A 24,762-nucleotide genomic window follows, 5' to 3' on the forward strand; every position below is an offset into this window, starting at 1 on the left:
ATTCCAGTTCTGCAGTTTCACGTTGGAGTCTGTTTTTGAAGGTGTTTTTTGTTGAAGAATGGGCACTTTTAGGTCTGTTATTGAGTGACCAGAGAGACTGAAGTGTTCTCCAACTGGTTTTTGAATGTTAGGATTCCTGATGTCAGATGTGTGTCCATTTATTCTTTTGCATAGAGACTGTTCGGTTTGGCCAATGTACATGGCAGAGGGGCATTGCTGGCACAGATCACATTGGTAGATGTGCAGGTGAACAAATCCCTGATGGTGTGGCTGATAGGGTTAGGTCCTATGATGGTGTCCCTTGAATAGATATGTGGACAGAGTTGGCAACAGGCTTTATTGCAGGGTTTGGTTCCTGGGTTGGTGTTTTTGTTGTGTGTTGTGTCATTGCTGGTGAGTATTTGCTTCAGGTTGGGGGGGCTGTCTGTAAGCGAGGACTGGCCTGTCTCCCAAGGTCTGAGAGAGTGAGGGATCGTCCTTCAGGATAGGTTGTAGATCCTTGATGCGCTGGAGGCTGTAGGTGACGGCTAGTGGCGTTCTGTTACTTTGTTGGGCCTGCCTTGTAGTAGGCGACTTCTGGCTACCCTTCTGGCTCTGTCAATCTGTTTCTTCAGTTCACCAGGTTGGTACTGTAGTTTTAAGAATGCTTGATAGAGCAGTCGAGTGCAGAGCACCTTTTGTGGACAAACAGCAAAGCACCTCTCTCCTGGGGGTTTCAGGATTTTTATCTATCTATATTTAATTTTCAGGCCATACTGCTGCAGTCAGGTATAATTTCATGTAAGGGGGTGGTGAATACGGGGAATGTGTTTCCACTGAAATCGGAAGGCACTTGAGTCCAGCAGCATTAATAGATTTAAGCCAAAGTTGGATGATGTGGATTTCAGGGTGGTACTTTTCATACTTGCCACCTTTAGGAAGCAACAGGGCATCTGAAGATAAAATGACAGCAGCCCCGTCCCGTACTTACCCCATAGTCAGGATGCATCTGCCTGGGTGGGTTAGCTGCACCCACTACACTATCCTACTACTCATAGCTCCCAGTTGGTCCCAAAAGGCAGCAGGTCTTGGAGTTAACTAGAGTTGGGTGAAGTTTTTCAGACAAATAGGTTATTTGAAAAAAGAAAAAAAATCCTATCACCTGGTGGTTAGGGCAACACAGGGGGTAGGATTCAAATCCCTATGTCAGAGCAGGGTTTTGAATTGGGTCTCTCACACCCCAGGTGAGTGCCCTAATTGCTGGCCTAAAAAGTTAAGGGGGATAGTTCCTCCTCCTGTCTTGTGAATCCAGTGCCTGGACACAGGAAGTTTCAGCTCAAACAACGTGTTCCGTCTGATCTGAAATGGACTTTTTCAATTCACCAAAATTTTTCAGATTCAGTTGGACTCAAGTAAATACATTGTAATCACCTGACAACCAAAAAAATAAAAAAATAAAAAAAAATCAGGTATTGGCCTATCTCTAGAGCTAACTTCCCCCTCTCAGATGCAGGGGGAGTTTCCCCCGCTCAGACCTATTGTCTCTGGCTCTGCAAAATCAGACAGAAATGGCTGCAGCAGTTACACTCTGGTCATATTTGCAAGCTCTTCAGTCACAAGGGCTAGAAACAGCTTTTATGAAAAACAGCTGCTGATAGTCTACCAGAAGCACTTGACACCAGGAGATGGGGCCCCAGCCATGGGCCTACAGGATTTATGCTTCAATCCAGCCCTGGGCAGGTATGGCAGTGCTATAGCTCTCCTCTGTCACAAGGACACAGGATAGAGAGACAAAGTTGCCATCAAACCATTTCCAGGTACAGAGGGCAGATATTCTGCTTCAGCTCCCATACTGTTTCCAGTGCTGTGAAACTCCACCTTCACCACAGTTCACACAGCTTTGAGGGGACTCCACAAGGATGAATCTGGACCTGGTGCCTTTATTTCGACTTGTAACTTAGGACCTACTGTGCATTTGCCAATGCTTATGGAATTAGGACTCACTTTCTGAATGTACATGAGCCATTAATGAATTGTGGAGGAAAGGGAGGAGGGAGATTGCATGGGGGATTGGAGAGAAAGTTCCCAAGAAGCCACCCTATGTTTTATTGTTCTCTCTCAGCCTGGCGCTGGCTCTTGCTAGAGAGCGTTACCATTTTCCAGCATTACAGGGTAAGGCCCTTTCACTTCCAGGCCCAGTTTCATTCACTTCACCCTCCTGAGCCTTTGCATCCTGCTGCACACCAACCTGGCATTTGAAGCAGTGGGGGCTTTAATTCTGACACTGCAGATCATTAAGAGTCTGCAGAACAACGCACCAGTAAAGACGGGCACTAAACAAGAGCGGGTATTGCTGCTGAAAGGAAAATGGATCTCTCTTTTCTTTCAGGAAGCCGCTGAGCATGCACATGCTGCTGCAGCCTGCAGAAAAACAGCACCATCTGTACAGAAAATGAAAGCCTCCCATTCCAATTCTAGTTAACGCTTCACACTTCTGCAGGGAGACGGCCCAAACTTCAGTTTGCTGAGGCAAGCTTCACAGCAGCTGTGCCTAACTGGCATGAAAAGGAACAAACCACAGTTTAATATACAGGTGCACCCCACAGAAGTAACAGATTCCAACAGACAAAGCTTCCATCTTGAGCAGAGAGGCTACTGCAGATGCACCAGTACATACTGTATTGGGAGCCATAGTCTCTGGCAGCTGCACTTCCATATTAGCAGTGAGGGCTGCTGCAATTTTCTTAGTGTAATAATAAATAATGCCACCACCATATAGCTCTTATATAGCACTTTGTGATCTACTAATGCAAAGGGAAGTACATATTCAAATGAGAGGTCAGATTGGCTCTCTTCCAAATCTTTCTTGGGCTTCAGAGAGTCAATGGGAAACTTTAGAAGAACTAAAATTCATTCACAAATTTAACACCATTAATTTGGGCTTGAATAGGGACTGGGAGTGGCTGGCTCACTTCAAAAGCAACTTGGCCTCTCTTGGAATTGACACCTCCTCATCAATTATTGGGAGTGGACTACATCCACCCTGATTGAACTGGCCCTGCCAACACTGGTTCTCCACTTGTGAGGTAACTCCCTTCTCTTCATGTGTCAGTATAATAATGCCTGCATCTGTAATTTTCACTCCATGCATCTGAAGAAGTGGGTTTTTTTCCCACGAAAGCTTATGCCCAAATAAATCGGTTAGTCTTCAAGGTGCCACTGGACTCCTTGTTGTTTTTGTGGGTACTGAGTAACACGGCTACCCTCTGATACTTTAGAAGATTTGTTCATTAAAGAGAAAGGATGGTTCACTGGTTAAGATAGCCTAGGACTTGAGACTTGAGTTCCAGCCCCTGTTTTGCCACAGACTTCCTGTGTGATCTTGGACAAATCACTTAGCCAATACGCCTCAGTTCCCCATCTGTATAATGAGAAAAGTATCACAGAAATATAGGACTGAAAGGACCTTGATAGGTCATCTACCCAGTCCCCAGCTCTAAGGCAGGACTAAGTATTATCTAGACCCTCCCTGACAGGTGTTATCTAACCTGTTCTTAAAAACCAACAACGATAGAGATTCTACAACCTCCTTAAGTAATTTGTTCCAGCGTTTAACCACCCTGACAGTTAGGCAGTTTTTCCTAATGACTAACCTAAATATCGCTTGCTTAGTTTAAACTCATTATTTCTTGTCCTGTCCTCCAGGGATAATAGCACTGCCCTACATCACATCTTGAATACTGCATGCAGATGTGGTCACCCCATCTCAAAAAAGAGATATATAGAATTGGAAAAGGTACAGAAAAGAGCAACAAAAATTATTAGGGGCATGGAACCGCTTCCATATGAGGAGAGATTAATAAGACTGGGACTTTTCAGCTTTGAAAAGAGATGACTAAGGGGGGATATGATAGAGACTTATAAAATCATGACTGGTGTGGAGAAAGTAAATAAGGAACTGTTATTTACTCCTTCTCATAACACAAGAACTAGGCATCACCAAGTGAAATTAATAGGCATCGGGTTTCAAACAAACAAAAGGAAGTATTTCTTCACACAACGGACAGTCAACCTGTGGAACTCTTTGCCAGAGGATGCTATGAAGGCCAAGACCATAACAGTTCAAAAAAGAACTAGATAAGTTTATGGAGGATAGGTCCATCAATGGCTATTAGCCAGGATAGGCAGGGATACAAAACCATGCTCTGACCCATCCCTAGCCTCTGTTTGCCAGAAGCAGGGAATGGGCGACAGATAGGATGGATCACTTGATGACTGACTGTTCTGTTCATTCCCTCTGAAGCCCCTAGCTCTGGCCACCGTTGGAAGACAAGTTACTGGGCTAGATGGATAATTGGTTTGACCCAGTATGGCGGTTCTTATGTTTTATAGCGTTATGAGGGTAAATTCATTAAAAGATTGGGGATGCTCAGATATTATGTTCATAGGGCCAGGTAAGTGCCGAAGGGATCAATTTATCTTTCTTAAGGTCTGTGACAGGGTCAGGCCAGATGGCTATAGGAGAGTAATAGAAGGCAGATATTAGCCCCAGGCTAAGTAGGTCCCCTTTCCCTGGGTAAGGTAACACGGAAGGTTCCAGAACAATCAGGAACCTTCTGGAGACAATTAAGATAGGCTGATTAGAACACCTGCAGCCAATCAAGAAGCTGCTACAATCAATTAAGGCAGGCTAATCAGGGCACCTGGGTTTTAAAAAGGAGCTCACTTCAGTTTGTGGTGTGCATGTGTGGAGCTGGGAGCAAGAGGCGCTAGGAGCTGAGAGTGAGAACGCGGACTGTTGAAGGACTGAGGAGGACAAGCATCATCAGACACCAGGAGGAAGGTCCTGTGGTGAGGATAAAGAAGGTGTTGGGAGGAGGCCATGGGGAAGTAGCCCAGGGAGTTGTAGCTGTCACACAGCTGTTCCAGGAGGCACTCTAGACAGCTGCATTGCACAGGGCCCTGGGCTGGAACCCAGAGAACCTGGGTTCCCCCCCATCCTCCCAACTCCTGGTCAGACACACGAGGAGTTGACCTGGGCTGTGGGTTCAGAAAAACGGCCAAGCTGAGGGCTGCCGTGAAGCTCCAAGGTGAGCAAATCCGCCAATAAGCGCAAGACCGACCAAGGTAGAGCAGGAACTTTGTCACAGGTCCAACAGCCCTGAAGGTCTGGTTGGGGTTGGGGCTATAGAAGGGTTATGCCTTGCTAGCACTGACGCAAATTATTCAATTTAAGGTGGTGATCTTGGTCTACAAAGCCTGACCCTGTTCCAATTTAGGTTAGATTATCCACTGCCAGTCCCTGTTCCCAATGGGGTGTTAGCACTAAGTGTCCATGGATTCAGACGCTGGGGATCTGGAGGCAGAGCACTCACCTGTAGATCACTTCCCCTATTAGCCTGAGAAAAACCAGATGTAGTGAGTGACCTTCAGGGCATGGAGCAGTTACTTATTCTGGTAGTTACCCTCAGTATGCCGAGTGCTGTCCCCATAGCTAGGGCAGGGCCTATCTAAGATGACAAATGACATCCGAAGACTGGAGGAGAGGAATGCAATCAAAAATTATGTATGATTTTTATATACACTTTAAAATGAAACACACAGCAACTATACCAACTTCCCCTCCACCCATTCAGCATCAGTGGGTTAGTTCCTCGTAGGCATCACAGAAGTGTAACTTGAGAAATGAACTGGAAGGAGGTGAAGGTAGTGGCCTCTGGCATCAGTTCAGAGAAGGCATTCCATGTGTCGGGGGAAAGCATAAAGAAAGCATGATGTGGGCATGCGGGAAGACCCAGTTGGTACTGGCAGAGCAGAGGGATAGGGGGCTTCAAGAAGAAAGGAGGATAAATGGGATGGCTCAGAGTTGCCAGTGCCTTGAAGGAGAAGACAAGAAGTTTGAACTTGATGGGGCAGACCAGGGAAATCAGTAGAGGAATTCAAAGAAGGAGTAAGACATTCGGAATGATGGACAAGCCAGAATATGAAGTTGGCTGCTGTATTTTGAATAGACAGTAGAGGGCCAACACGAGCATCAGGGAGGCCGACGGCTGGGGAAGTTACAATAAATCAACACAGGAAACAGTGACAAGCTAAATGATAGCTCCAAGTGTAGATGCAGCCTCAGGGAAACTAGGGGTGGGACTGGATTCCCAGCTCGCATAGACATACTCGCGCTAGCTCTCATCAAGGGGAGGGGAGGGATAGCTCAGTGGTTTGAGCATTGGCCTGCTAAACCCAGGGTTGTGAGTTCAATCCTTAAGGGGGCCATTTAGGGATCTGGGGCAAAAATTGGGGATTGGTCCTGCTTTGAGCAGGGGGTTGGACTAGATGATCTCCTGAGGTCCCTTCCAACCTTGATATTCTATGATTCTATGAATAGTAGTGTATCTGCACACGCACGGGAAGCAGCAAGCAGTGGCATGGACTAGCTGCCCCCAGTTGTGGCACTCATGGGATCGAGGCAGGTTTGTACGTGGTTGACTAGCCCAGGCCACCACGCACTGCTGCCTGCGCTACCATGACTATGCTACTATTCTCGAAGAGAGCTAGCATGAATATCTTTACAGGAGCTGAGAATCACCCTCCACCTGCCCCAAGAGTAGACTTAGCCGGAGAGAGGGTGATTGCATCTTTAGAACAGGTTTCAGCGTAGCAGCCGTGTTAGTCTGTATTCGCAAAAAGAAAAGGAGGACTTGTGGCACCTTAGAGACTAACCAATTTATTTGAACATAATCTGCATCCGATGAAGTGAGCTGTAGCTCACGAAAGCTTATGCTCAGATAAATTTGTTAGTCTCTAAGGTGCCACAATTTCCTCCTTTTCTTTTTGCTAACAGTAGTAATTGCTGGAATGAGTGGAGGGTGGGAAATTAGTAGATGCTACTATGACAACTCTGAATGAATATTATATCCAGAGGTTTGACAATGGGATCATTTTTAGGAAAAAAACTCCCATTTATATCCTCTGTAGGTAGTAAGTAATACATAAATAAAAGGGTTTATATAGCCTGCAGACTGCATCCACAAGATGATGGTATAACAGGAACACTGCTCAAATTCCCAGGAAGAGGCAGCAGTGCTCACACGCACGGTAAGATGACTAATGCAGCAGCACACTGTACAGGTAATCCAGCACTACTATACTCAGTACTTCTATGGTGCATTCCACCAGAGGAGCTCCAAGGGTTTTTACAAAGCTCAGGTCTCCCTCCATTCTACAAATGGAGAAACAGACACAGTAAGTGATTTCCCCAAGGTACCACACCAATTTAGAGGCACAGCCCGGAAGGTCTAACACCCAGCCCTGGGTCTAACCACTAGGCCATGCCATGGCACGGTTATGTAGACTGGGAGAAAGTAAAACCCTAGTTACAAGCACAAATTTCTCTGCTAATTATTTGCAAATGGCAAGAGTGCAGTTTCAGGCAGACATGTGGCTGGGGAGTTTATTTACATTTTAATAATCTACAGTTTATGGGGGGAAAAAATAGGTAGTAGGCATCTAAACTGTAAATCAATAACTCAAAAGAGGGGTGCAAAGAAGGTGCAATGCAGCTGCCTGACTGGAGAGCGCAGTTAGTTATTTGTGCCCACATACCAGGAAATGTGGCTTTATATTTTTATTCAATTTGAAAATCCCCTTTTTAAAAGAGAAAGTCACCCCTGCTGGAAAACCCCTGAGTCGGCACAAACAGATCAGCCAGGCAATCTGTATTCGCAACGAGGTACAGAAAAGGGATAAAAGTCACTTGCCTTGGAAACTGGTCTGATGGGGAGATTGTTCCATTTTGTGAAATATGGTGCATTTCTAAGTTTAGAAAATTGCTTTTCCTAAGTGTGTTTAGGAGACAGCACTAAGTTACACCTACGGGTCGGCACAGAGGTATCCCTGCAGTCAGAGGGGGTGACACCCCTTCCTCTAATACATAACTGCTTTATGACTGAATGACATTGCCCTCTTGCACACAGCCCATTAATACTTTAGCTAGAAAAGCTATCCTCTAGTACAGCTCCCCACAAAGTGTGTGTGTGTGTGGGGAGTCCCCATTAGGAGGGCGTGGAGGAATATTAAGGGTGGAGGCAGAGTGCAGGCCAGCCCCCACAGGGGATCAGGGAGGGAGCACCACCCAGTCCCTGACCCCACTCCCAGCCCAGGGTGGCGTGGACACGTTCTCTTACTGGTAAGGGGGGCAGGGAGGATGTAAGAGGAAAAAAGTTTGGACACAACTGCTCTAGCTCAGGCTGTACATGGCCAGAGCCTGCTGCCTACCATCTGGGGCTCTAGTCCCAGCTCATCAGGGAAGGAGTGGGTTACACAGTATCTGTTGCTTGCAGCACAAGTTCATTACAGCTTTGCCCTGGCTGAGGGTATTTCACTATTTTGAGGGTATTTCACTACCCATCAGTCTGTCACATGCTGCATAGAGAGAGCTCTGCTTTACCTTTCTGGTTCTTCTTTCACTACAGCAAACTGGGCTGACTGACGGTTTGACCTCGTCTGATCTTGCACCTTCTCGCTGCCTTCCAGCTCCTGCTCCAGGGAGGAGCTGGTGCTGCCCTCCCTGCTGACATTGCTGCTCCGCCCAGGGCTGTTCTCTGTGGAGGCCCTCGGTGACTCTGTGTTCTGCTTCAGGGTCTGTAGCTTGGCCAGCGGGATAATGTCACAGTTCTGCGGCCGGTGCCATACGGTCCGCTGGGTGGTGGCATTGTAGTAGTAGAAGCGTGAGGTGTTCGGGTCAAAGAGTTCCCACCACTGGTTCTCGTTGGTGCGCTTTATGCGGACCCCAGCGGGCGGATCCCACACACACTCCCCTGTGATGAGGTTGGCGTACATGCGCTCCCGCGTTCGAGGCTCTATGATTTCCACCCATTCCAGCCTGAGGGAGAAAAACAAAGAGGGACAATTAAAAAGCTGTAGCAATTGCCCAGAACCAGCTGGGGAGGCAGGGTGGAGAGCAAAGGCTGCTTGGGAGGGGATGCGAGTCAGGTTTTCCCAAACCCTAGCCTGCACTATTCCCTATACAAAGCGATGGATTCCAGTGAATCTCCCTTAAATGCATACCTTCTGAAAGGCCTTGCCCCATCCCAAGCTCACAGCACAGAGGGGAATGAGCTAATCTGATGACCATCTAAAAGTCATGTTTTTTTAAATCCAAGCACTAACCAGATGTGCTACATTTTAGCACCGACACCCTTTTCCTCTAGCTTCCTGAACCACCACCCTACTACACTCATTAGTACATTGTCTATTCAGATTCTTTAAACTCTTCAGGGCAGAGACTGGGCTGAGAAATGCTTAGCATGCTGTTGCACTCTCAAATAGTAAAGAAATACAGAGGAATAAAAAGGTGATGCTAAGAGAGAGCAGAGTCCAGCAACAACCATACATAATTTGGAAATGGAGCCACTTTCTATAAATACAGAACCACTGCAACTAGCAACGGCAGTCCTGAGCACCAGATTTGGCCCCATTTATCTATTTCCAGGGGAATCTTAGAAGCCCTTTTTGCAGGATTGCTGCAGACTTTCAGACAACATTCAGCTTAACTGGTGTTTGTGAGAAGGCGTTTAGTACTCATGAAAACTGAGAGCTAAACATTGGACAGAGGCTGATATGATGCTACTAAGAGCTGTAGCATACATCTATGCCAATGAATCTCGATGCTCACCTTCAGCACCTTTTACCTCTCCATTCCTAAGCCCCCCAGAAGTCAGCTGCTGCCCTCACTCCCCACCGAGAGCACACCCTGCTATTTCAGTCCTGGGCTCCAGCAAAGCTCTGCCAGCATCCATATCTTTGTCTTGACTTCCCGCACCCATTGCTATGCTAGTTTTGAGTCTCCTGAGCACAAAGCCTCCATGAGTTCTCTCACCTCCCACCCTCTACATAGGAGTTCCCACTACAAATTTTTGGGTGGCCTCAGAGTGCGGCCACCAACTCTTGCTGGTGGCTGCTCTGACAATTTTTCCTAAAATACTTAACCAACCTTAAGAAAAACAAATTACAATGATTTGGAGATGTGTACGTGCATATGTATTTATTTATGTAGGGGTTTTTTGCAGACTCAATATTAAACAAAGCAGTCTATTCTTTACTGGACCTAAACGGAACAGAAACATAAGTAAGTTGCTTTGCATATTTCCCCCCCCCCATTTAAAAAAAAAAAAAGACGACTTTCTAGCTAGTAAATCTGCTATGGTAAAAAGTGATATTTGTTAATATCGCTTTTCACAGCAGCCCTATTCAGCCCCAGCAAGGACAAATTAAGCCCTGGATGGAGAGGTAGGAAGGGAGCCAGGGGCAATGGTAGGCTGAGGAGGCAGCAGAGGATAGGGGCAATATTCAGAGAGTGAGCCCATGGCTGGATTCTCGGGGCCAGAGCCCGAAGCCCTGCATCTCGGGGACGGAGCCCACCACCACAAGGCCAGAGCCTGCTGCTAACCACCCGAGGCAGAAACCCAAAGCCTGAGTCCCACCTGGAAGGTGGGGAACTCACACTGGCCCTGTGCTCCTACCGTGTTTGTGGCTCCAGAAGGTGGCAGGGCCCAGCCCCTGCTGGCAGCACTGGGGTAGGGGCCACTGCTTTGCTCTCCCCCACGCCACCCCCTACCCGCCCCCAATCACTACCAAAGAGGCTCTGCCTGCAAGAAAAGCCCCTGGTGGCTGCATGCGGCAACAGTGGCTGCATTTGAGAAACGGATATGCATGGTGATTCCAGCACATGCTGTTGGCCACCTGCCATGCTTCCTGATTCACCACTCTCCTGGACGTGCCCAAAGAGCTAGCATCAGCTACAACTGCACTTCAGCTCAGAAGCACTGATACAGACCCAGCTGCAAAAGGAAACTGACTACCATGGCACAAATCCTGCTTTGGGTCATTCTGCAGCAGACTCCAGGTGTCAAGAACTGGATGCAGAAAAGGAACTAACCAACCGCAACAGGGGAATTGTGTATACATGGAAGGGATTAGCATGCTTCCCTCTGCTGTAGCTCTTTAGGGTATGTCTACACGGCAGCCCAGAGCGAACCTCCCTGCCCAGACAGAGACTCCAGCTAGCAGGGCTCAAGCTGGCATGCTAAAAATACCAGTGTGGATGCAGCGGCTGGCTCAAGCCACTCCAGCTGCAGGGTAGACAGACCCACCATGTGTGTCAGATACTCCTCCTGACTGTGCAGAGACAGGCCAAAATCCAGTAGAAAAGAAAAAAAGCTTGAGCAGAAAATGGCCTATTTATGCCCCATACCATTTCTCCTTCCCCCTCCCTGCCGGAAAAACCCCAAACATTTGGACACCCAAGTCTCCAGGTGAGCTACTATTATTTGTAGCCTGCTGAGCTACCAAACAAGAAAACAGTTTCACCCTGCTCACTAAAGAAGCTTCCTTGCTGATGTAGGAGAAAGGAAGGGTTTAAAATCATTTGTGGAGAGAGGATCATTCCTCCCCAGCCCAGTCAGCATCACTCCAAGGAGACACATACATGTCAACCTGTCCAGGACAGGACTTTTCCCCAGAGCCCCATAGATTCCATCTAGCCTGTGAAGTGGGATCTAGAAATACTGATAGGACTCTGAAGATCACTTCTGCAGACACCTGGGAGCAAATTCAGACCCTCTACAATTTCAACCCCAATCTTGAATTTGCTACCCGACTAGCCCAGGAGCACCTGGACGATACACACAGATTGCCATGCCAGGGGCACAAGAGGGAAAGGGCATGCATCAAAATGCTAGGCACTTCCCAGCAGCCCGGGACCCCTCTACAGAGGAGCTGAGGGAATGTGAACTCCACATTGTGGGTGGGCTTGGGAGCACAAACATCACACTCTTCCCAGCCTAGAAGAGGAAGTCTGTATTTGGCCCATTAGAAATAGTAAAAATAGCTCCAACTGTGACCCAGGACAGGATTGGAATCCCTGTCTCTGGAGAGAAAAAGCCAGAGCACACCAAGACCACCACCACGACACTGGAGCACTTAGCTTCCTCTTGGCATTCTGCGGATTAGCGGGCTCATCGTGCTGGGAAATCTCTTTGCTCCACAAGGAATTTCCCCCCTTCTTTACATCATTATTTCCCCGGCCTTTGGAGAAAGAGTTAAGACTTTACAGCTCTCCTGCTTTCTCCTCAGCCTTTTAATTTACCAGGGCCATTAATCAACTGGCACAACTCAATATATTAGCCCTTCATGAAACAACGGATCAATGGCCAAGGTACATTCACTTCAGCCACTTGCTTTAACACAATTGACCACAAGCGGGAGGCGAAGGGGAAAACAATCCATCCAAATAATAAAGATCTGAGAACAGCAAGCATTACACAATTATGTCCACCAGGCCTAGAGACAAACAAATCCAGGAGACCATGAGCCCTGCGGGGCTGCACGGAGCCCCTTTCTTTTCACAATAGTGATCTCAGCCTCCTGCACAGTGTGCACTGTTTTGAATCTCTGAAGAGTTGAGAGCAACTAGGAGGGGGTGGGGGGAAGCTTTTCACCACCACATTTTCTCATTTGTCTTTTATTAACAGCAGCATGCTGAGCGTAGTACCTTATGCTGAAACAAAGAGCCACCGTGACCACAAGCAGAAGAGCCAGTCACTTTGGACCCAGTTGTAATACTCAACATTCCTACAGCACCATCTGAAAGGGACTGATTGGCATTAACCAGTTCAGCTGCGGGACTAATATCAGTAATATATGCATTTCACAGGGGGAACTGAGGCACAGACAGCTGAAGTGACTTGACTTGCCCACAGTCACACCAAGTCAGTCTACTGGGATGAGAACCCAGAGGCCCCTACCTCCCAATCCTATGCTTTAGCCACACATCTTTTCACTGGTGGAGCTGTCATGGCACCAATCACCTGGAACCTTCAGCGCTGTAGGAGTGTTCTGGAATCCCTTTCTCCTCTCATTCCAGCCCCTGTTGCTGATTTTACAGTGCTTGCAAAGAACAATGCTGGTGAATTCAGACAGGCTAGGCTACTGTCTTCTTACTTCACACATTAAAAAAAAGCAGAGAGCTTTGTAATCACTGCAGGGTGCAATGCGACAACAGCAAAGACAGTATCATCATTAGGCAGCAGACTCCCTGTGTTATGTTGCACTTCATAATGTTGCCAGTGTTCTACAAGGTGCCACATGAGAATGAAGATGTGGTATACACACCAAAGTGCATTTTACTGGCATAGAGAAGGGATGCCAATGATACCACGTGTTGTCTGCTTCAGTTCATAGAAGAAACTGGAGCTACTCATTTTCTGGACAGATGGCACGGTCATGCCATACAGGTGGCGTTTTCCAAAGCTGACAGTTATGATACTGAAAATAAAAGACCTATATGTTCCCATGTGGGGGGATAGGGAGAAATCCCTCCCTCCTCCTCAACCCCCCCTCCCCCACCACCAACACACATATATGGTAACTGTGATCATTTCTCTGAGACATGAATCTTCTTGCTGCTGCCTAAGCTGTTATGACCTCCAGATTAACTCATTACCATGTACTCTGCACAGGGCTACCTTTCAAGGTCACACACAAGCGACAGCTGGTGCAAAGTGTGGCTGTCCACTTGCTTGGGAGCATGAGATGAATGGAGCATGAAAATCCCAGCTCTCAACTGCATTTGATTCCATCTGCTCCCAGGTGCAATGTAAAGATGTTGACACTGATCTACAAGGCCCTATACACTTTGGTTCTTAGCTACTTGAAAGGGTAGCTTCCCCCCCCCCCCCATCTACTGCCACAACAGATGACCTCATCTAGGGTGCCTGAGTTAGCAGCCCCTCCACTGGAATATCTAAGGACTAGGGAGGCAGGACATTCACAGGGCAAGGCCTTTGACTCTGGAAATAGCTCTCTCTTGGCCTGCAGAGCACAGTGTAAGCCCCATCTATCTTATCAGGCTTCTGTCTAGAGAGGTGACAAAGAGCAAAGTCACACCCTATAGAACCACTGAAGTGAGCAAGTCCTCTTGTCAACCTGGAACTGCTCTACTCAACCCAAGAGAAACAGCAAAAAAATCAATCCTGCATCCCATGTAGCATGCTCCCTCCAGAAATTTGGCCCTGCCAGACAACAGAAGCCCTGGAAGATCTGACAAAACATCTGAACCATCGATGACCTGTGCCTCTGATCATGCTCCTCACGACTACTGAAAGTCAAGAGCATCTGTAAACTCTACCAGGAGTCAACTTCTCCTTTCCAAAGGGACATTCAACTCCCAGCATAACATATGCAACAGTCCAGCCAGTGCTAAGCCATTTCTTGATGTTATCAGTGGCCTAGCATCCAATCCACTCTACAGACTTCATACTTCTCAGCAAGCTAATTAAAAAGCCAGCAGAGCTATATCCAATTCCACCTCTTCTCTTGCAACATCCTTGATCTCTCCCCTCACCAAACCACAGGGCGAACTATCCAATCCTGCATTTAAAAATGGTCAGTAATCGAGAATCCATTATGACCCTCAGTAAATTGTTCCCATGGTTAATTACACGTGTTAGGATATAGATATTCAGGCCTGTCTGTAAAGGCCTATACTCTAAGAATTTAGGTGTATTCTTATCACTTGGCTAGTGATAGAGGTATAAAAGAAAGAATCAAAATCACTGTCTGCCAGTGTAAGGGCCTTCTCTTACTGTGACAGTCTGAGGCCCTGTTCTTAGGCTAGGCCTTTGGCTAAGCAACAGAGGCAGCCATAAGCTGGGAAGCAAACAGTCACATCCTCACATTCCAAACTAGTCACACTGAAATAAGGTGCTATTCGGCTGTAAGGAATACAATCCTGTCCTGATAGTTCCTATCACCTCCAGAGAAAGGGAAGTGCCTAGAAAATAGAAAAGGAGTACTTGTGGCACCTTAGAGACTAACTTTTTGCGAATACAGACTAACACGGCTGTTCCTCTGAAACCTGCCTAGAAAATGTAAAAGGAAACTTAGTTTGATAGCATCCTGTCTGGCAAGAACTCACTTATCAATAGCTGGGATGTGAAATCCTCACTTCTGTATTGTTTTGTCATTATAGTTCCCACTTTGCTATTGTTTGTCTGTATAATCTCTGTCTGGTTCTGTGATTGTTCCTGTCTGCTGTATAATTAATTTTGCTGGGTGTAAACTAATTAAGGTGGTGGGATATAATTGGTTACATAATCATGTTACAATATGTTAGGATTGGTTAGTTAAATTTCAGGAAAATGATTGGTTAAGGTATAGCTAAGCAGAACTCAAGTTTTACTATATAATCTGTAGTCAATGAGGAAGTGACTGGGTGTGGGTGGGGGTGGGCATGTGGGTGTGTGAGATGGGAACAGGGAATGGGGGTAAGAAAATTGGAATCATGTTTTGCTAAAGGGGGAAATGGGAACAGGGAGTGGGAGTAAGGAAGTTGGAATCATGTTTGGCTAAGGGTAGGAATGGGAACAGGGACACAGGTGTAAGGCTCTGTGGTGTCAGAGCTGGGAAGAAGGATACTAAGGAAGGAAACTGGAATCATGCTTGCTGGAAGTTCACCCCAATAAACATCGAATTGTTTGCACCTTTGGACTTCGGGTATTGTTGCTCTCTGTTCATGCGAGAAGGACCAGGGAAGTAAGTGGGTGAAGGAATAAGCCCCCTAACACTCATTGTTAAAAATTATGGCTTATTTGGTGAAAACGCATCAGAATCAACTCTATCCCAAGACTCAATTTAAAGACTTCTTAATGGAGTTAATACTTACTTCAAAAAGATTGTATCCAAGCTATACAGATAGACAAAGGAACAAGCTTCAGTCAGATGGCATTTGAAATGTGCACACCCTCTCTCACCTCCCGCCAAGAATACAGGATTAAAAATACAAGAAGCTGAAAGAATGCTAAAGCCTACTATGCCCTGTTGCTGTAGAAACTCTGCAGTGGGTGTACTTTAGAGATCTGAAAGGATACCCTGCCTTTCAGGCCCTCCGTTCCACCTTTGAAGTTATTTGAATCAAATATCCTGCAAGTTTTAATTGTCCTGGCACTGGTTACTGTGTTCAGCGCAGATGCAGTGACATGTCTCCCCAGAAACAAATTATTTTGTTACTCGACCATAACAGAAAGTCAGGAAACAACCACCCATGGTTACCTACAGCAATAAATGGAGCCTTATCCCACACACACACACAGTAATTAGGGGTCAATTTTCCCCCGACACTTGGGTGCATGAGGAGGATTGTATAAAATTATGAGAGTCACTCTTGTAAATACACCACTGCTCTGTCCTAGAGGGAATCAGAAATGCTCAGTTATGTTTCATAGGCCCTGTACAGCTAATCTTCGGCTCCTATGGCAGAGGCCAGCACTTTCAGAGCAGCAGTTTTGTCTCCACTGCTACTTTGAAGTCCCAGCTGTGGCATGCAACATAGTGACAACTGTGAAGCTGTGAGAGAACCTGTACAGGTTTGTTAAACTAGAATGAAGGATTAGGCGCGTGTTTGACATTGCTAGTGAAATCCAGGTAAAAATTGTGACGGATCAATATTAACTGTTTAAGAAAAACCACCACTACTCCTTTAAGAGATGAGAGGAGGTAGCTCTGAGCTTTTAGTTTCTGTGTCTAATGTGTTTAGTTTCTGTGTCAAACTCTGCCTTCCAGCTGATTCACAATTGCCCGGTACTGGAACAGCTCCATCAAGGAGACCTAGCAAGTCAGCATTGCTACACTAATGCTACACCAGCTAGCTCATTCAATGGCTATTAGCCAGGATGGGCAGGGATGGTGTCCCCAGCCTCTGTTTGCCAGAAGCTGGGAGTGGGCGGCAGGAGATGGATTACTCGATGATTGCCTGTTCTGTTCATTCTTTCTGGGGCACCTGGCATTGGCCGCTGTCAGAAGACAGGATACTGGACTAGATGGACTTTTGGTCTGAACCAGTATGGCTGTTCTTATCTAGTCAGATGGCTAGCAATAATTCAAACCTCACACATCTTCTGATAAACAGCCTCTAACAATTTCAGTAATATCAGTAGTTGTCTGGAAAAGTTACCTTGACAGATAATTTTACCACCCATAGATACCTGTTACAGTGGAGTACAAGAGTTAAAGTTTGGGGAAATTTTTGATATCCCTTGTGACACGGCAGTGATTATGAAATATACTAATTCCAATCACTAGGAGCTTGTACTCGAGTGTATTTTACAGTGAATTGGTTTGGAATTTATTGATAAACAAGGGTTAGGGGGGAAATAGTGAGATAGGTATCAAAGCAAAACAGGGTCAAAAGTGGTCATTGATTCAAGGCTCTGTTTAGAATGAACTGTTTTGCAGCAGAGGCCTGTAATAAGCACATAGAAGATGGAGTTCTTTTAACAGGGTCTGCTTACAAGTGTAATTTTCCTCTTGGGCCTCAAGCAGATTGCTCAGTGTGGCAAGCTACAGAACACACTCTAGCCTGCATACAAAAGAGTTCACTTGTCACAAGTTAATATCCTTCTAAAGAGGAAACGCTTAGGTGCTTTAATCACAGCATGGCTGCTGCCAGAGCAGTCCAGAGTGTCACTCTGGCTGCATGGTCACAATGTCACTGAAATTCACCCTGGCCACCCCACACTGCACAGACAGGGATGGTGGGCTGTATCAAATGGTGTTGTGATGTGGTGTGCTCCACCGACAACCTGACTCCTGGCAGCACCAACTCATAGGCTGTGTGGATAACAAGGAGGGGAGACTGCCCAACCAAGAGAGACCAGAGTCCCTGCAGGAGGAGTGGAGGATTAGCAGGGAACAGAATGAGGTCCCTGCTGTGGGAACTGGGACCAGAAGTTTCTCTCCATCCCTCCAGCAAGGGATGGAGTGGCTGAATGAGTACCACCGCAGCACTGCTTCTGCAACCTGACGACATCATTGACCTCAGCATCACTGGTGAAATGGCGTTTGCAAAAGCACTGCCAAGGATTAGACCTAATTTTTTCCTTGAAATAATTTGAATGGGATATTGAAGTGCTATTGGCATCCAAGGTACTAAGAGCCTATCCTGTTAAACAGCAGATTGTTAAAACATATTCCTGAAGAGCCAACATTAGCTAACCTTAATGAACAGAGAGAAATACTGGGATTTAATTTGAATTTTACATTCTTAATGTTAATTAATTTGCCTGTTTCAAGACCACTCGAATAGCCTTTTTTTCTTTTTTTTTTTCTTTTTTTTAAGTGACCGAGATAAAATATTTTCTTTAGCTTTATAGGGCTTAAGATAACCTAAACAGTTAATAAATCAGCAGAGGTAAATTATCCATGATAAACCAAACAAATCAATCCTTAAACAAGATTCCTTTGCACATATAGGATACATTAAAATATGATTTTACTGGATTTGGGGAAATATACACTTCGGTTTTCTCTTACCTAGAGAAGTGTCCTACACTGGGGTAGACTCACAGGCAAAGGGGTCATCTGTGACAGCTCTCCAGAGAGACGAAGATTGTAACAGAAGTAAACACTGTTTACTGCTTATGTTTTGTTTTATTTTTCTCTTTTCCTTTCTTTAATAGGTCAGCTAATTGTGATAGTTTTTCTGGTTGTAATTATGGTGTCCTCTAAGGTATGGCAAGAATCCCACCCCAACTAAAACAATGTGCTTGAATTATCATTACAAGAGAACTAAGATTTGACCCACCAGTTTTTGTTTCTCTAATATTTTTTTAAGTCATTTTTGGAATAAAATTACTTGGCTCTCTACGTGCCTTTCTACCCCCACACTTTGAAATTACAGGTGCCATCATTAAATACTACTTCCTCAGCCAATCAATCATCCAGTCATGGAGCACTGCATGCTGGGACCAGTGGTCAGCATGGGCCATGGCTTCATATTAAATAAAAGAGTAGCTGCAAGCCATACTTTAGTCATCTTTGACCTAGGAAATTAACACTATCCTAAAGATTACAATATCTACCATCATTTTACAGTATTGCCAAGCAAGACTGCTTCAACTACATTTTCATTTCTTTCAGAAATTAAAGACCTGTGTTGATTTGATTCTTTGTTAAACATTCAGGCTCCAAGCAGGACAATTTGGTTTATTACACACGTTTCAAATTGCACACGTTATTCCACTGCAATGTTTTCAATAAAACATTGGTTTTAGCTACAAGACAAATTGTAGTTCCTAGGCGTGTCAGACCCTAGAAAGCTCAAGCTGATGAATACATGAGCAGAATTGACACAGAATTGCTGAACATCAGCAGTAAAACACTATCCTCTACCCACTGTGAAATGCTACCAGAATAATATCAAAGAACTCCCAAGATAATGGCAAAAAAAAAAAATCTGTTAAATCACCCAGGTCTCCTCCTCCAATAATAAATTCATTGGTTGCAACCACGTTTACACACATAAATTTCATTAAACTATACAAAACTTAAGCAAGAGGATACAGGAGCTAGAGTAGCCAGAGCAGAAAGTGACAAGAAAATCAAGAGCTGTGATGAGAGTTACCAAAAAAATGCTACTTTTCAGTGCCAGTAGAAGTTGCTGGTTAATTCTAAATGTATATACTTGTGCAAAATGTAACACCTTATTATTAAACAAAGCACAGGCATCGAGTGCAGAACATGCATGCAATAGATTTAAAAACCTACAGGAACTAGGAATAAAGTCCTGCTTCTCACCTGCCCACCGAACTAAAAAAGCCACGTATGGAACCATTCAGCCACCTGCAGTGAGAATAACCGTATCATCATGCTACTCTAATTCCTGGCCTCCTGCAACTCTTCTCCCTCCCCTCCCAAAACTAATCTCCACCCAGGAGCCAATAGACAGCCATCCAGCACATGCAGTACTGGTGCAACAGGTTTGCTCATTGTGTCACACCATTAATTTGGAACGAATCTTTCTGGAAGAGGCCATGTCTTTCTAAACCTTCTGTGAAGCACCTAACACAATTTGGGGGTTATAAAATAACTGGTCGCTAAGTACTCAAAAGAAATCAGTGCTGTATCCAAGGTAAGGCATAGCTCTAGTTTATTTCTTCGAACACATGAACTAGCAAGCCCTGCTTTTTGTTTTTACATTGTTTGACAGGCTCTGCACAGCTCCATTCATGCCTGTGTCTCTGCTCACTTTTTATTAATGCCCACCCCCTTCCTGCCACTCCATTGCATCTCACCCCATATTCTTTTCACTCATCTTCAGGTTTCCCTCTACAATGGCCCCTGTGCATGGAGCCCTCTGCCTACTACCACATCAGTGAGAATGCTCTAAACCCACTTACTCAGACTTTTAAACCATGCTTTTTCAAACTGGCGTAGGAGAGTCTGTTTCAAAGATTAGGGACCTTATGTAGATTCCCCTGCTCTACCAGCAGACCCCCCTATGTACTACAAAAACTCCAGCTTGAGTGCCTCCCCTGAATCAACTGTAGCTGAACTGACAGGGAGAGGGGAAGTCTCAGGTAGGTCCCACGCCTTCTACAGCTTTACCGGTAAAAACCAACAGCTTGAACTCTATCCCAGGACCCAACAGACAAGCCAGTGCAGCCCAAGCCACTTCTGGAAGCCACCTGAAGTAAGTGCCGCCCGGCCAGAGCCCACATCCCAAACCCCATCCTGCACCCCAGCTCCCTCCTGCACCCAAACTCCTTCCCAGAGCCTGTACCCCTCTCCCCTCCCGCACCCCAATCCCCTGCCCCAGCCCCGTGAAAGTGATTGAGGGTGGAGGAGAGCAAGCGACAGATGGAGAGGGGATGGAGTGAGCGGGGGGAGGGGCCTCAGAGAATGGGTGGGGCAGGGGCAAGTCAAGGGTGTTCCGTTTTGTGCAATTAGAAAGTTGGCAACTGTAGCAGCAAGATCCACATGCTAGAAGAGTTTGTGATCTCCAAGCAGGAAGCAGATGGGAGAAAGCTGCCCATATCCCCAAAATCTGATTACATCAGAGCAGATGGGGATCTAATCAGGCTCCCAAATTCTGAACACTGGTAACAAATAGCAGAAGAATATGCTCAGAGGTTCATCACTCAGACAAATATTCCAGTTGCTATACCCCACCCTCCCAACACCCCCTCAGGCTCAGATGGATTCTTGTCAGCTTCTTTGCATCCATCCCCCAGTTTTAGGCATTCAAAGACATTCAACTGTATTCTCCATGCTGGATAAACGCAAGAGATGTAGAATTGAGCATCAGCAGCATCCAGAAAGCATTTTCACCCATCTCTTCTCTAACATTTAACAGGAGGGGTGACAGGAGAGAATCCCAACGTACCCCACACATGAAAGTCCTTGGGGCAGGAGAGCAATTACCCAACCCTGCACACTTTGGGATCTCTTGTCTGGAAGCTAACTCATCCACTTCTGCAAGCATGCACAGTACTGAAGGCAGCAGATAACTATCAGCATGGACACCTGTTCTTTATCCATCACCAGGAGCAGCTCAACCAACTAGTGCCCCAAGAGCAATCCAGTGGATCCACCTACTGTAGCTTTCAGTACATTGTGGCCCACTGATGAGGATGGCCCCTTGAAAGGCAAAGCTCTTCTGCACCAGTCTTGCACAGAAAACATTGGATACTTAAAACAGAAAAGCTATTTCCCAGTTAATGACTGGCTGGGTTAAGGGAAACTCAGTGCTTCACCTCAGTATCAGCTACTTCAACTGCTCATTAGCAGGAGAGAAATGCTCTGCACTGTCACCTTGGATTTAAAAAATGATTGCACTGGTTAACACCCACAAAAAGGACTCTGCTTTCTATATGTGCAGCACAGTATAGTTTACACAAAGAACTAGAAAGGGGTTTAGAAAACAAAACCCTGAGTCTTACCACCCCCTACTCTAAGAAAATTCAAGTCTTCCTCAGGCTTATCTGTAATGACCAATGACTCAGACTCCCATTGGATTAACCAGCATGCAAATCACCACAGAGCTGCAGTGGCTGAAGAGTTAAGGCACTCTACTTCAATCCTGAAGGTTGTTGCTTTGAGTCTCATTCAATTTCACCGAAAGGCCGCCTCTAGTTCACCCAGCTGCCAAACAGACGCTTGATCCACGTGGACGGGTGGCAAGGATAGCAGCCACATCATTTTCTTGTGTGCCATGGCCTATGAAACTGATGTGCCTTAACCACATCAATCCAATGAACTATTATCTGGGGAAACTTTGAAATCATCATAGAACCATCAAAGTACAGACCTCAAAACGGACAATGGTACGGAAGATCCATGTCGTCATGACTAATGAGCATCCATCTGCATACAGAACAGAGTGGACTGTGGTCTTATCTATATCCAGCTGAACAGAGTTTACTGTTAACTCACAAAATAAACTATGGGAAGGGTCATATTTTTGGATGTGATTTCACCATTTTTCAGTGAAATTTGACATTGAACAGGAACTTCCTAACTTGTGTTGCAGTATATATACCCTTCAGTATCTTTCACTGTAAAATCCAGGCATTCACTCTCTGAATATGCATCTACTAAGGGATGTTAACCATTCTCTGGGACTCCCTCTTTTAATGTCGGTCTCTGTTTTAAGAATGCAACAAAGCCCGTTGCCAATTGTGCCCACATATCTATTCAGGGGACACCATCACAGGGCCTAATAACATCAGCCACACTATCAGAGGCTCATATACCTGCACATCCACCAATGTGATATATGCCATCATGTGCCAGCAATGCCCCTCTGCCATGTACATTGGTCAAACTGGACAGTCTCTACGTAAAAGAATAAATGGACACAAATCAGATGTCAAGAATTATAACATTCATAAACCAGTCGGAGAACACTTCAATCTCTCTGGTCACGCAATCACAGACATGAAGGTCGCTATCTTAAAACAAAAAAACTTCAAATCCAGACTCCAGCGAGACACTGCTGAATTGGAATTCATTTGCAAATTGGATACTATTAATTTAGGCTTAAATAGAGACTGGGAGTGGCTAAGTCATTATGCAAGGTAGCCTATTTCCTCTTGTTTTTTCCTACCCCCCCCCCCCCCCAGATGTTCTGGTTTAACTTGGATTTAAACTTGGAGAGTGGTCAGTTTTGAAGGGGTTTTACCAGCAGGAGAGTGAGTTTGTGTGTGTATGGGGGTGGGGGGGATGTGAGAAAACCTGGATTTGTGCTGGAAATGGCCCACCTTAATTATGCACATTGTAGGGAGAATGGTCACTTTGGATGAGCTATTACCAGCAGGATAGTGAGTTTGTGTGTGTGGTTTTTGGGAGGGGGGTGAGAGAACCTGGATTTGTGCAGGAAATGGCCCAACTTTATTATCATGCACATTGTGTAAAGAGTTGTCACTTTGGATGGGCTATCACCAGCAGGAGAGTGAATCTGTGTGGGGGGGTGGAGGGTGAGAAAACCTGGATTTGTGCTGGAAATGGCCCACCTGGTGATCACTTTAGATAAGCTATTACCAGCTGGACAGTGGGGTGGGAGGAGGTATTTTTTCATATTCTCTGTGTATATATAAAGTCTGCTACAGTTTCCACGGCATGCATCCGATGAAGTGAGCTGTAGCTCACGAAAGCTCATGCTCAAATAAATTGGTTAGTCTCTAAGGTGCCACAAGTACTCCTTTTCTTTTTGCGAATACAGACTAACATGGCTGTTCCTCTGAAATCTGTTTTAAGAATGAATTTCATGCAATACTGGGCTACTCAATGAAAATTTGAACTCTTTTTTTACCCGAATAGGAGTCCCTCACTTTCTGTGCTTGAAAGTATTTGACCTAAACAGAGTAGATATTTCTACAATGCTGCATGCCTTCCTTTGGGAGTACTGTCTGTTCATAAATAGGGCATTTGCATCTTAGCTGTCTTGAAGAGTAGCCAGGAAGAGATTTTGGAATGGCAGCACCAACTGGTCTCAACCTCTCTATAGAAACTCTCAGTGTTTTGGAGTTTTGCGGTGTTTTCATGCAAATATAAAGTTCAACTAAGTTCTATCAAACCCAAGGTTTATAAAAACAAGCCAGCAAGAATCTTACAACTAACGTCTGAGGTGTGTGTCTGCCAACTCATTCACTCTACAAAGAAAAGTTTTGCTCCTCTATTTTATAATGTGACATTTAAGAAGCTGCTTCCCATCAGAACGTGATGTCTATTTCATTGCTATTGATAGTGCAATATAAACAGACCACCCTTAACCAAGCAAAATAACGTCTATTAACTTCTACTGACAGCTTCATAATACCCTTCATGTGATAACAAATCCTGTTGATTCAGACTGGGATCATTACATAATGCCTAATCTTCACAGAACAGCGTAAGCCCCCTAACCTTCTCCTTGACATTGTAAACAAACTCAAATCCCCTTCTCCTCAAAGGGGAAGGGCATTAATACATATAGCAAGCAAGAGCCATCCACAATGAAAGCCTTCTGCTTGTTGCTTTTAATTTGACAGGAATAACCAAAGACTCAGCAAGACCAGTATACAGCTGAGATTCACTTTGATACACAATTTGTTTCCTATGATGGGTTTAAAAAAAAAAAAAAGGAGTCCATCTCTTGCTTTGTCAGCACTTTCACTGAAGCCTTTCCCTTGCTGAAATTACTACAGATACCAGCAATGTCAGAAGGGGTTGAGTTTTTTCACTCCCTCTGCTAGGTAGTAATTATTTGGGAATGGCTGGCAGTCATATGCTGGATTTTATCCTCCTAGGCCATTATGGGTCCCAAGATCTTAGTTATAGATCTAGACCTCATCCTTGAGATCTTGGGAGTCAGGAGGCTCCAAGTTCTAATCTCAGCTCTGACATGTCTCCTTCTGTGGCCTTTGGGAAATCACAGACTACCTCAGATTTAGACCATCATCTGTAAAATGGGGG

General features: G+C 45.4%; 1 protein-coding gene across 3 annotated transcripts in view; it reads right to left on the reverse strand.

Annotated features, from left to right (window-relative positions):
• The window catches only part of ARHGAP39 (Rho GTPase activating protein 39), a 423,047-nt gene that overhangs the window by 282,316 nt on the left and 115,969 nt on the right, over positions 1-24,762 (reverse strand). For all 3 annotated transcript variants that reach the window (XM_073329927.1, XM_073329928.1, XM_073329926.1), the window contains exon 2: positions 8,423-8,857. In XM_073329927.1, coding sequence (XP_073186028.1) covers positions 8,423-8,857 — 435 coding nt within the window. The remainder of the gene's footprint in view (positions 1-8,422; positions 8,858-24,762) is intronic.

The sequence above is a fragment of the Lepidochelys kempii genome, chromosome 2 (assembly GCF_965140265.1).
Source record: "Lepidochelys kempii isolate rLepKem1 chromosome 2, rLepKem1.hap2, whole genome shotgun sequence".
Classification (NCBI taxonomy): domain Eukaryota; kingdom Metazoa; phylum Chordata; order Testudines; family Cheloniidae; genus Lepidochelys; species Lepidochelys kempii.